Here is a 14194-nt window from a genome sequence, read left to right on the forward strand (position 1 = left end):
CAACCTTGACCTTGCTCCAACCTTCCTTAATGGGGAAGTCTTCGTCTTTGGGAAAATCAGCTAAATCTTCTCCTGAAGCGCCGTTATCCTTAGTGTCTCCATCAGGTAAGATAGCTAAGCCAACCCCTCCGGATATGCCACCATTAGAACCGGTGGGTCCGAGGCTATCCAGGAAATGTGTCTCAAAATCGAGGCAACACTCTTCCTTGAGGTTGTCTTCCTCGGAGTCCATAGCCATACCAATTGTACCAGATCCAGTGGTCTCAGTGCCGGCTTTGCAAAATATGTTGGAAACTGCATCAGGAGTTTGGTAACATGCTTGCCAAATTGACTCCTGCCTTGAGCCTGCTTCCTGCAGTCCAGCCTGAGCACTCAGCAGTATTACAAGGAGTTGAGTCCTTGAGAGTGCCTCAAGCTCAACCTAGCCACTCTGTTCAAGGAGTTGAGTCCTTCCGAGTGCCTCGAGATACCTCTATACAAGGAGCTGAGTCCTTACTAGTGTCTTGACGTCAATTTCTAACTTCCAGCCCTACCTCTCAACATAAGACATTGCCTTCTTCAAGGCACAGGGCGAGGACACCTCAACATTCCTCTTTGAGGCTGGATTTGTCTCGATCACGGGACCGTGATTCGAGGCATAGCTCTTCACCATATTTATCAAAGCATTCATCGAGGTCCAGGTCAGTGTTCCCTCTAAGCTGCGCTGGCGTGCGCTGGCGCACAAAATATTGCCTCGCAGCGCACAATGTCACGTCACAGCGCACGGCGTACGGAGATGGCAGGCCGCGGCGAGAGGAGAATCGGGCGAGTTGGCGCTGGCGCCCGATATTTTTAGCGCACGGGGAAAAAATTTTGCTCACACCACCCGCCCGCTTAGAGGGGACACTGGTCCAGGTCCTCGTCTTGAGACAGGTCTCGTTTATCGAAGCATCGAGACTCTTCGAGACCACTAACTCCTTTGTTGAGGAGATCTGTTGTGGAGCCTCACCATTCTCGTCAGTCAAGTTCTTCTCCTGCAAGGTTTTCTTATAGAAGTGGGCATTCATCTGCAACTTTGCCTATGGATTCAGATCTCAGGTATCAATACTCCAGAGAGGCTTCACCTTCGTTCTCTGCTGTGAAAGGTACCTCGAGCGATTCTCATTCACCTTCTCCTCAACGAGGTCATACCTCTTCATATCCGGGGTCTTTTACCAAATTTCTATCCCAAATGAGTAAAGATCTTAACATTACTTTGGAATCTGACTCAAAATACTCTAAGGAGAATTTGGAAGAACTGGGTATGTTTCATCCTCCTAGGGAGTCTTTCAAATTACCCATGAATGGCATTCTTTTTCATACCTTCAAAAGAAATCTTGATACACCATATTCCGTTCCTGCTGTGCCAGCAAAGTTGAAATCTCGATATAGGATGGTGCCTTGTAAAGGATTTGAGAAGTCTCAACTCTCACATTCAATCTCTTCTCATTGAATCCTCTTTGAAAAGATCTAGTCCTGCAAAAGTTTATGCCACAGTCCCTCCTGGTCAAGAGGGAAGAACTATGGACAAGTTTGATCATCGGTTGTATCAAAATTCGATGATGACAAACCGCATTTTGAACTGTAACTTTGTCTTTACTTCTTATCTGAAGCATTTGGTCAACGCCATGCCTAATTTTTTCAAGTATCTCCCTCAACATCGACTTCCAGAGTTTCAGCATATGCATCACACTCTGGCTCAACTTCGCATGCATATGGTTCAAGCTGCATATGATGCGTTTGAAATGTCCTCTAGAGCCACTGCATTCTCGATGGTGATGCGCCATCTTGCCTGGCTCAGTACTGTGGACATGGAGCTGAATCTACAAGATCGACTGGTCAACATCCCATACCAGGACAAAGAGTTGTTCTATGACTCTATTGAGGCAGCTACAAAACGCTTATAATAATAATAATAACAGTTTATATACCGCAGTACCGTGAAGTTCTATGCGGTTTACAAAAGATTAAAAGACTTTACAAGTTGATTGAACTTAAGAGGTGAAAGAAAGTGGTTAATAGGTCAAGAGAACCGTATTGAGGAGAAAGAGATGTACGGGTAAGCTGTCTAGATATTTCATGAACAAATATGTTTTTAGGCGCTTCCTGAATTCCTCATAAGTAGTGAGCGAAAGCAATTGTTCTAGATCTTTACCCCATAATGCTGCCTGATGTGAGAGAAAGTGTTCATTGTGTTTTTTCAGTTTACATCCTCTAACTGGGGGGGGGGGAACGAAGTTTGAGTGTGAGCTTCTCTTGTGTCTGTTGACTGTGAAGGAGAAAATCTCAGTTATGTATTTAGGGGATAGTCCGTATAGAACTTTAAAGAAGTCGTTTGCCTCCATATTCAGGCCAAAGCCAAAGCCTTCCACTGCTAAGGGTTATAGGCCTACTCCATCTTACCAGAGGCATTATCCTCAAAAGTCAGCATTTTATTCAAGGCCGCCTCCTAAGAAACAGCAGCAGCAACAGCAGTGGCAGCAAAAACCTCAGACTCCTACTGCACCCAAGGCCTCTCAGCCTTTTTGACCATCTAACACAGAGCATAACCTCAGTCGTTCTGCCTCTGTCCTCTCCTCTCCCCATTGGTGGTCGTCTACATCATTTTTACCAACAATGGGAGATCATTACATCTGACCTCTGGGTCCTCACAATCATCAGGGAAGGTTACTCTCTTCACTTCATTCAGGTTCCATCAGATCTTCACCCAAAAGAGTATCCTTCCAATCCGTCCCAGACCACCCTTCTTCTTCAGGAAGCTCAAGCTCTGCTTCGTCTCCATGCCATTGAGAAAGTTCCTCTGGAACAGCAGAGCATGGGGTTTTACTTCGGTTACTTCCTTGTCCCGAAGAAGACGGAAGATCTGCGACCTATTCTGGATCTCAGAGCTCTCAACAAATTTCTTGTCAGAGAATAAATTTGGATGCTGTCTCTAGCATCCTTGTATCCCCTTCTAGATCTCAACGATTGGTTATGCTCTCTGGATCTCAAAAAGGCTTACACTCACATTCCCATTTACCCAGCCTCTCGCAAGTTTCTCACATTTCAGGTGGGAAATCATCATTTTCAATACAGCGTGCTACCCTTCGGCCTGGCATCATCTCCCAGAGTTTTCACCAAGTGTCTAGTGGTAGTAGCAGCAGCTCTGCACAGACATGGTCTTCAGGTTTTTCCATACCTGGACGACTGGCTCATCAAGATTCATCATCTCAGGGGGTTATTGTAGCGACCTGACAGACTATTTGGTTTCTCCAAAGTTTAGGGTTCGAAGTCAACTTTCCAAAATCTCAGCTACAGCCCTCTCAGAATCTACAGTTCAGAGCTGTACTGGACACTGTGCAATTCAGAGCATTCCTTCCTCAAAAACGTAGGATGCTCTCATTCAACTTTGTCAAAAGTATTATCCCTCACTTCACTCTCAGCGAGGCACATGATAGTTCTGCTAGGTCACATGGCCTCTATAGTTCATGTGACTCCTTTTGCCAGACTTCACCTCAGAATTCCTTAGTGGACCCTGGCGCAGGCTTTTGATCCGCTCTCTCAACACATTACAGTGACTCCTTTGCTGAGACAGGCTTTCCACTGGTGGATGCTCTCTTTCAATCTATCCAGAGGTTTACTGTTTCAAACGTGCCCTCATCGGAAGGTCCTCATGACAGATTCCTCAACCTACGCTTGGGGGGCTCATCTCGATGGTCTCCATACTCAAGGCCATTAGTCCGGCACAGACCGGTGTCACATAAATTTGTTGGAACTCAGAGCGATCTTCAGCACTCTAAAAGCTTTTCAGCATCTTCTTCATGATCAAGTAGTCCTCATTCGTACAGACAATCAAGTTGCTATGTACTATGTCAACAAACAGGGAGGGACCGGATCTCTTCCTCTATGCCAGGAAGCTCAGAAGGTTTGGAATTGGGCAATTCTTCACAACACCTTTCTGAAAGCGGTCTACATTCAGGGAGAGAAAAACTGTCTGGCGGACAAATTGAGTCATCTTCTGCAACTTCACGAATGGACACTCAATTCATCCCCTCCATCACATTTTTTCTCAGTGGAGGACTCCTCAAATAGATTTCTTTGCGTCTCCCCACAACAACAAACTGCCTCAGTTCTGCTCCAGGATATATTGACGCACTGCCTCGAGGCAGATGCTTTTCTTCTGGAATGGACGAGTCAGTTTTTGTATGCATTTCCTCTCATTCTCTAGACACTAAGATATTCAAATTGGTTTGGGGTCCATTGATGTCTTTTGTAGATTTGTTATAGTTGCCCTTTATCTTTATTTTTCTATTGTATTGCGCCCACACATCCAGGGGGTGTGGTAGCGGGAGGGGGATATATATTTTGTTTTGGTATTATTCCTGATAATGATGGATGGGGAGGGAATTTTTATCTTTTGTATAGATTCTGATTGTTTATAAGTGCTTATTTGATTATTATTATTTTTGTATTGCACTTTTTGTTGGCATTAAAAACTGAATAAAGTTAAAAAAAAAAAAAAAAGACACTCGTCAAACTCAAACATGAACATGCCACCGTGATTCTAATAGCTCCTCGGTGGCCCAGACTGTGGTTCGCCCTTCTACTTCAACTCAGCAGCAGGGAGCCTCTACTTCTACCAGTTTTTCTGTCTCTGCTTACACAGAGTCAGGGATCTCTGCTTTATCCCAACCTGCAGTCTCTACACCTGACAGCTTGGTACCTCTCAATGTAACTGCCACTCTCCAGTTCTCTCAATCTGTTAAGGACATTTTAGAGGCTTCCAGGAAGCTGACCACTAGCCAATATTACAACCAGAAATGGACTAGGTTTTCTGCTTTGTACATCAGTCATCACAAGGAGCCTCAATCTACCTCCTTGTCTTCAGTTTTGGATTACCTGTTGCATTTATCTCACTCAGGCCTCAAATCAACATTCATTCGAGTCCATCTCAGTGCAATTGCTCCTTTCCATCAGCCTATAGAAGGGAAACCCCTTTCTGCTCATCCCGTGGTTTCCAGATTCATGAAAGGACTTTTCAATGTCAAGCCACCTCCAGTGGTTTGGGATCTCAATGTTGTTCTTGCTCAGTTGATGAAGCCTCCATTTGAACCAATGTCTTTGGCTCATCTGAAATATCTCACTTGGAAAGTGGTTTTTCTCATTGCTCTCACGTATGCTCACAGAGTCAGTGAGCTACAAACTTTAGTAGCGGACCCACCTTTCACAGTATTCCATCATGACAAGGTGGTTCTCCGTACTCATCCTGAATTCTTACCTAAAGTGGTTTCAGAATTTCATCTCAATCAATCCATTGTTCTTCCAGTGTTTTTTCCAAAGCCTCATTCTCATCCTAGAGTAACAGCTCTTCATACTCTGGACTGTAAGTGTGCTTTGGCTTTCTGCTTGCAAAGGACCAGGCCATAGCGATCTTCTCCTCAACTTTTTGTCTCCTTTGATCCAAAAAAGTTGGGACATTCAGTTTCCATTCATCTCCAACTGGTTGGCTTCTTGCATCTCTTTCTTCTATGCTCTGGCTGGACTGCATCTAGAGCAGTGTTCTTCAACCACCGGTCCATGGACTAGTGCCGGTCCACAGAAATTTCCTGCCTGTCCACAGGGCCAGCACGTGCATCAGGCCCAAAACAGTGTTCTTCAACCGCTGGTCCATGGTGCGATCGATGCGGTGTTATCTTCGAGCCAAATCCCTCTTCCTAACTGATTCAGTGCACAAAGCCACGGGCAGTGGCTGCTACGGGCATCCTGCACCTGAACCGGAAGCCTTCTCTCTGACGTTGCAACATCAGAGGGAAGGCTTCCAGATGAGGCAAGAGACGTGCAAGGTGCAATTAGTACTATTATGGGGGCGGGGTCTGGGGTGGATATTGGGTAGAGATGGGCGGGGTCTGGCCCATGACTTAGCCCAGTGTTCTTCAACCGCCGGTCCACAGAATAATTATTTTATTTCTGCCGGTCCATAGGTGTAAAAAGGTTGAAAAACACTGATCTAGAGGGTCGAGTCACAGCCCATAAAGTTAGAGCCATGTGGCACCCGTAGCTTTCCTTAGATCTACTCCTATTGAGGAAATCTGCAAAGCTGCCACTTGGTCCTCGATTCATACCTTTACCTCTCATTGTCTGGATTCTTTTTCCAGACAGGATGGCCATTTTGGCCAGGCAGTATTACAAGATTTATTCTCCTGAATTGCCAACACTCCCACCATCCCATTCTGGTTAGCTTGGAGGTGACCCATATGTTGAGAATATGCTGCCTGCTTGTCCTGGGATAAAGCACAGTTACTTACCGTAACAGGTGTTATCCTGGGACAGCAGGCAGATATTCTCACAACCTACCCACCTCCCCTGGTTAGCTTCTTAGCTAGTTATCTGAACTGAGGAGACTCTGAGGAGATGCGCGCCCTACCTCGGGCAGGAAGGCACTCAAGCATGCATGGTGCGGCAGTTGCGAACTTTCTAAAAGTTCTTCAAGTAAGTCTGCTTGTGAAGCTGTCTGCATCGGGGCTCTGTGGATGACATCACCCATACGTTGAGAATATCTGCCTGCTGTCCCTAGATAACACCTGTTACGATAAGTACCGTATTTTCACGCATATAACGCGCGCGTTATACGCGTTTTTACCTACCGCGCATACCCCTCGCGCGTTATATGCGTGAGCGCGGTATACAAAAGTTTTTAAACATAGTTCCCACCCCGCCCGACGCCCGATTCACCCCCCCAGCAGGACCGCTCGCACCCCCACCCCGAACGACCGCTCGCACGCGCTCCCACCCGCACCCGCATCCACGATCGGAGCAAGAGGGAGCCCAAGCCCTCTTGCCCGGCCGACTCCCCGACGTCCGATACATCCCCCCCCCCGGCAGGACCACTCGCACCCCCACCCCGAAGGACCGCCGACTTCCCGACAATATCGGGCCAGAAGGGAGCCCAAACCCTCCTGGCCACGGCGACCCCCTAACCCCACCCCGCACTACATTACGGGCAGGAGGGATCCCAGGCCCTCCTGCCCTCGACGCAAAACCCCCCCCCCAACGACCGCCCCCCCCAGAACCTCCGACCGCCCCCCCAGCCGACCCGCGACCCCCCTGGCCGACCCCCACGACCCCCCCACCCCCCTTCCCCGTACCTTTGGTAGTTGGCCGGACAGACGGGAGCCAAACCCGCCTGTCCGGCAGGCAGCCAACGAAGGAATGAGGCCGGATTGGCCCATCCGTCCTAAAGCTCCGCCTACTGGTGGGGCCTAAGGCGCGTGGGCCAATCAGAATAGGCCCTGGAGCCTTAGGTCCCACCTGGGGGCGCGGCCTGAGGCACATGGGCCCAACCCGACCATGTGCCTCAGGCCGCGCCCCCAGGTGGGACCTAAGGCTCCAGGGCCTATTCTGATTGGCCCACGCGCCTTAGGCCCCACCAGTAGGCGGAGCTTTAGGACGGATGGGCCAATCCGGCCTCATTCCTTCGTTGGCTGCCTGCCGGACAGGCGGGTTTGGCTCCCGTCTGTCCGGCCAACTACCAAAGGTACGGGGAAGGGGGGTGGGGGGGTCGTGGGGGTCGGCCAGGGGGGTCGCGGGTCGGCTGGGGGGGCGGTCGGAGGTTCTGGGGGGGGCGGTCGTTGGGGGGGGGGAGGGGGGTTTGCGTCGAGGGCAGGAGGGCCTGGGATCCCTCCTGCCCGTAATGTAGTGCGGGGTGGGGTTAGGGGGTCGCCGTGGCCAGGAGGGTTTGGGCTCCCTTCTGGCCCGAACAACTAGCGGGGGGGGGGGGGGTTCGCAAGAGCCAGGAGGACTTGGGCTCCCTCCTGGCCCGATATTGTCGGGGAGTTGGGGAGTCGGGGGGGGCAAGAGGGCTTGGGCTCCCTCTTGCCCCGATCGTGTCGGGGGTGCCCGCGGTTGGCTGGGGCAAGAGGGCTTGAGCTCCCTCTTGCCCCGATCGTGTCGGGGGTGCCGCGGTTGGCTGGGGCAAGAGGGCTTGAGCTCCCTCTTGCCCCGATCGTGTCGGGGGTGCCGCGGTTGGCTGGGGCAAGAGGGCTTGAGCTCCCTCTTGCCCCGATCGTGTCGGGGAGTCGGGACCGCTAAGAGGAAGCAGCAGGACACCGGTAGGAGCTTCTACATGATGGGGGGGGTCAGGAGGCTGTGGGGGTGCGAGCGGTCCTTCAGGGTGGGGGTGCGGGTGGGAGTGCGTGCGAGCGGTCCTTCCGGGTGGGGGTGCGAGCGGTCCTGGGGGGGTGAAGGGGGAGAGGAGAGTCGGGCGGGCGAAAGGAGAGTCGGGGTGGCCAGAGGAGAGTCGGGGCGGGCGAAAGGAGAGTCAGGCGGCGACGGGAGAGTCGGGCAGCATGCGCGGTATACGGGTGTGCGCGGTATATAAAAATCTCTGTACATAAATGTGTGTTTTTTGCGCGCTATACCCGTGTGCGCGTTTTACACGGGTGCGCGTTATCTATGTGAAAATACGGTAACTGTTTAATAGGCCACTTCTGTGAAATGGTTGCCAATGCTATGGAAGTAGGAGTTTATAAAACCATTACAAATTTATGTACATACACTTGTATCTAGGTCCTTAGCAGTGCTATAGGTCTGCTGTGTACCTTATGTACCCTAATGACATAACTCCAAGAATCCTAAGCCCTCACAGGAACTAAAAAAATTTCTTTGAAAAGCACACAAATAATAGTTTCTGAAAAGGTTTGAGACCCAATGTGATTAATCTGAAGTCTCATTTAGTTTAGTTGTGAACTTAGAGGGGAATTTAAATAGCATTTGCTCTAATCATTACATTTCTATTAAGAAATCTGTTTCACTTCTTTTTTTCACCCCAAGTTTCTTTATTGAATTATAACACAAAGTACACAACTATTACAAGAAAAATTGCAGAAATGAAATCAATACAAACATCTTGAGTTCAAAACAGTTGAAATACACTTACACAAGAACAGCAGAAAACCCCAATCCAGCACCCCCCCCCCCAACCCAAGAACTCTCAGGGGTCCAAAACAACAACAACAACAAAGAAGATTAAAAAAAAAAAAAAACTAAAACAAAAAATCCTAAACACTAGACTTCCGAGTAATATAGGGATGTCAAATTTTATAAAAAGGCCCTACGCGGCTAGACTTCAATGCTATCAGTTTAGTCATCAAAAAAATATAATCCAACTTATGAATAACAGAGATGAGAGAGACCTCCAAGCTCGAGCCAATACCAATCGAGCTGCTACAAAAATACAGGACACCAATCTATGGACCAAGGGTTTGAAATCTGTTTCACTTTGACCCATTTAGGTTTTGGAAAATGAGATGTGAATGATTTGGTTTTCTTTCTTAATGTGATTAGAAGTTTGTAATTTCTGTTTAATTTTAGTACACTAGTTCTACCTGCCGTAGATCCAGCTCTGAAATGGCCCATGAAACCACGGACTCTGTAAAAGCTCAGAGAGAGTGCCGTTTAAGACCGCATTTCAGTGACCCAATGCCAACGGATGCTGTGAAGAGAAAACAATTGGAAATGAAAATAGCAGCACGTTTGCATACGCAAAGACGGCAGCAAGAGAGGGACACTGGTAGGACATCAAGAAACTTTGTTTCCCTTTTGGAGTTCTTACTTGAGTTTATCCCTAAATATTTTATTATCAATAAATATGGAATGATTCAATTTAATCCTGAGCTTTGAAGAATACACATTTGTTGTCTACGCCCAGTTGTGACTTTTTTTTATCACAATCAAAATATATAGCTAGAGTCCAACATAGTGCTGGACAGTTAAAGAAACAAAAATAACCTAGCAATCCACAGATCATTTCAGCTTCAATCTGGGAACCTTATTCTGGCTTTTACTAAACCGTAGTAGAGCTTTTTACTATAGGCCAGTGGGGTAAATGCTCCAGTGTTCATAAGAATTGAATGAGCATCTCGCCAGCCCATGGTTAAAAGCTCTACCGCGGTTTAGTAAAAAGGAGCCCTTAATTTGTAAGTGTAAATCTAATGTAATTCACAGATATGCATGTTTTATATAGTTATTTAGTTCAAAAAATTTCTTTCCCTCCTAAAACCTAGGTAGGTTACAAACCAACAAACATAATTTCAGCAGTACTATTAATATAATAATTCAGTGTGAAGTTTAGGAACTCATATACACTTTCTAAAAGAAAGAAAAAATGGGGTATATGATAGAAACCTTAAATTTTATATTATTTTATTTCTCTGAGGAAAAGTAGGGGAGCATATCCTCACAACATGGTGCATCATCGCCAAAGCCTGACACAGGAACACATCTCCAGCTGGATTTATGAAGAAGCTTTTGAGAAAGCTCACTGTGCATGCATGTTACTTTTTGCCTGCCTCTATTGCATAGGATCACCTTTTCATGGTGCTAATTAGACACATCACCAAAGCTCCCCATCAAAAGTTCTATTTATATGTTTTTTTGGGGAGGTTATGTGTTTTTTCAGCTTTTGTTGATTTCTTTTAGCAAGTCCTGTCACTGTCATGCAGTTCCTAGCACTCTGGTAGCACCATGGATAGGTTCAGTGGCATAGCAAGAGTGAGAGGCACCCCTCCCCCATCTTCTTCTCTACCCCCCTACACACTCTTTCTCTGCCCCTCCACTGTCGCACACACTGCTTCCCTTCCCCCCGTACCTCTGTAACATTCATGGCACGAGCAGCAACCCCCAACCAGGAAGTGATGTCAGAAGAAGAGCCGACACAGACGTGACAGCAGGTTGGGGGTTGCTGCTCGCACTACAAACGTTACAGACATACAGAGGAAGGGAAGCAGTGGGGGAGTGGGGAAGGAACAGAGAGGAGGACGGGTGCTACGCCCCTACTAAGACGGCGCCTGGGGTGGACCACCCCCCCTTACTACTCCACTGGGTAGGTTCTTTGGCTGGTATCAAGTTTTATTTCTTTTGTCACTTAGATCTGCTTCAGGCCTCTGGTGGGGGCATTGGATAACTTGGTTAGATATGTTTTTAAAATTGGTCATTTGATTTTTCTATGTCTATGTTTTTCAGCAATATCTCCCAGAAATAAGTCCCAGTGGCTTTAAAAAGTGCTTTCAGTGTGCTTGGATTAATCGATAATGTTTACAGATGTCAAAGGGAGGTCTTTAAGGTCAAGAGAAGCAAAACAAATAAATTTTTGGCATTTTTAAGACCAGTTCAGTGGCATCAGAGAAATTGTTTTCTTCCAGGAGCTGAATCCAACACTGGGGATATATCAGCTGTAACACTCAACATTCAATACTGATAGAAACATAGAAACATAGAACATGACGGCAGAAAAGGGCCACGGCCCATCTAGTCTGCCCACACTGATGGCCCACCTCCTAACTATCTCCATGAAGAGATCCCACATGCCAATCCTATCTTTTCTTAAAATCTGGCACGCTGCTTGCCTCAATTATCTGTTGTGGAAGATTATTCCAGCAATCAACCACCCTTTCGGTGAAGAAATATTTTCTGGTGTCGCCATGAAATTTCCCACCCCTGATTTTCAACGGATGCCCTCTTGTTGCCGTGGGTCCTTTAAGGAAAAAGAGATCCTCTTCCACCTTGATACGGCCTGTGACATATTTGAACGTCTCGATCATGTCTCTCCTCTCTCTGCGTTCCTCGAGTGAGTACAGCTGCAACTTAACCAGTCGTTCCTCATATGGGAGATCCTTGAGTCCTGAGACCATCCTGGTGGCCATTCGCTGAACCGACTCAACTCTCTGCACATCTTTTTGATAATGCGGCCTCCAGAATTGTACAAAGTATTCCAGATGGGGTCTCACCATGGATCTGTACAACGGCATTATGACCTCGGGTTTACGGCTGACAAAACTTCTATGGATACAGCCCATGATTTGTCTAGCTCTGGATGAAGCTTTCTCCACTTGATTGGCAGTCTTCACCCCCAAGTCACGTTCTGCTACAGTCCTTGCTAGGATCTCACCATTTAGGGTGCAAGTCCTGCATGGATTTTTGCCGCCAAGATGCATGATCTTGCATTTTTTGGCATTGAAACTTAGTTGCCAAGTCTTTGACCAATGCTCCAGCAGAAGCAGGTCCTGCGTCATACTGTCGGGCATTGAGCTTTTGTCGGGTACTGTGCTTTCATCTGTTGTTTGGTTGCCTACCATGTTGCATAGTTTGGCGTCATCGGCGAATAATGTAATTTTACCTCGAAGCCCCTCAGCCAAGTCTCTTACGAAGATGTTAAATAGGATCGGGCCCAAGACCGAGCCCTGCGGCACTCCGCTGATCACCTCCGTCGTATCGGAGAGGGTACCGTTTACCACTACCCTCTGAAGTCTACCTCTAAGCCAGTCCCTAATCCATGCGGTTAATGTTTCACCCAGTCCCATCGAACCCATCTTGCTCAATAACCTGCGGTGTGGGACGCTATAAAACGCTTTGCTGAAGTCCAAGTACACGACGTCCAGGGACTCCCCTAAATCCAGCTTTCTTGTTACCCAGTCAAAGAAGCTGATCAGATTTGATTGGCAGGACCTTCCCTTCGTAAAACCATGTTGATGGGGATCTCGTAGATTCTCCTCGTTCAGGATTGTATCCAATTGGCGTTTGATTAGTATTTCCATAAGTTTATTCACTATCGATGTGAGACTCACCGGTCTATAATTCTCAGCCTCCGTCCTGCATCCCTTTTTGTGGAGTGGAATGACGTTAGCCATTTTCCAATCCAACGGGACTCTTCCTGTACTTAGGGAAAGATTGAAGAGCGCGGATAACGGTTCCGCCAGGACGTCACTCAACTCCCTGAGCACCCTGGGGTGTAGTTTGTCCGGTCCCATAGCTTTGTTCACCTTGAGTCTTGATAGCTCCTCGTGGACACTGCTGGGATTGGGATCAGGCACCCTCCAACTCCTGCCTGAAGAAATTGTCCTTCATCAGTGTTGGGAACTCATGATACCGAACAGCATCCTGAGCGAAGGTACTCTCAGGGATAAAAAGATTAAAAGTAACAAAAGCACCTGGTCTAGATGGCTATGTCCCAGAGTATTACAAAATCCTATAGGATCTAATCCCGGATCCGCTATGTGCAGCCTTCAATGGCTTAACGGCAGATTGGGGTTTGAGGAAATATAACAGCCCATATTGTATTACTGCCTAAACCTGGGAGGACCTGGCTCAGGTGGTGTCATATCGACCAATTTTTTTGTTAAACCAGGATGGGGGTGGTGTCTGAATTTATGATTTTTGTGGTTATGTAGCCTTGTTCCCCCACCCCAAAAAATCCTAAAAATCGCAAGTTTTGATTGTCCTTTGGTGGAGTTACAACCGTTTTTTCTGAAGGAAATCCTACCAGTGGCCATCTTGGATTTTTCCTGATTTGAATTCTAAGTTCCAAATTTCTTCAAAAAGCCTTGTTTTTTATTCTAACAAGTTTATTCAAGTTTCAAGTTTATTCAAATTATTTGATTAAACGCTTTTCCAAATTACAAAGCGTTGTACAAAAGATAAAAATGAGATTTTAAAGAAATCACTTATACATAATATATTAGACCTACAAGGGTAATTGCTTTTAAAAAACCACGGGAAACAATAGGAAAGAGGGGAGGAAATACAATTTTTGAAGAAAAAGTACATAAAAGGGAAGTACATTAGGAGGGTAGGAGGAAGAGGATTAGTGGCAGAAGTGGGATCGAATGAGAGAGCTATTGGAAATCTTGTTTTAGAGATGGTAGAAATCATAAAGTATTACCTCTTGAATGAACTTTGTTTTTTCAGTTAAAGGCTTCTTTAAAAAGAAGGCACTTTAAGCTACTCTTAAATTTCTGCAAATATTGTTCGAGTCTTATGTATAACCACCAGGAATGGAGTCCTCAGGCTCCAATATCATAACTACATGCCAAGTTTGCTCTGGTTGGGAGGCGGGGATCTCGGGTTGAGCCTCTGACCATCTCATTAAGGCTGCCAAGAGACTGATGGGACAGTTGGGGGACAATTTTAGCCTCTCAGAGGCCTGGAATGCTGTGCCAGCACCTAGCAAGAGCATTGATAGTCCCAAATTGAAAAGAAAGCACTTTAACCCTCCTCTTGAAGGGGGTTCTTGTCCTCTGTGCCCTTTACTCCTGACTTTGTAAACTTGCCTATGTCGATGGCACTAGTGCGCCTTCTGGGTCACCTGGAGTGTGACTGGCCATGCAGCCATCCCATGCTCCTGCATCTGTTCCACTGAGAAGAC

At 47.0% G+C, this 14194-nt stretch overlaps 1 protein-coding gene across 3 annotated transcripts in view; it reads left to right on the plus strand.

Annotated features, from left to right (window-relative positions):
* The window catches only part of LOC117361349, a 141312-nt gene that overhangs the window by 89782 nt on the left and 37336 nt on the right, over nt 1–14194 (plus strand). For all 3 annotated transcript variants that reach the window (XM_033946546.1, XM_033946548.1, XM_033946547.1), the window contains exon 5: nt 9367–9565. In XM_033946546.1, coding sequence (XP_033802437.1) covers nt 9367–9565 — 199 coding nt within the window. The remainder of the gene's footprint in view (nt 1–9366; nt 9566–14194) is intronic.

Source organism: Geotrypetes seraphini, chromosome 5 (assembly GCF_902459505.1).
Source record: "Geotrypetes seraphini chromosome 5, aGeoSer1.1, whole genome shotgun sequence".
In the NCBI taxonomy this organism is placed as follows: domain Eukaryota; kingdom Metazoa; phylum Chordata; class Amphibia; order Gymnophiona; family Dermophiidae; genus Geotrypetes; species Geotrypetes seraphini.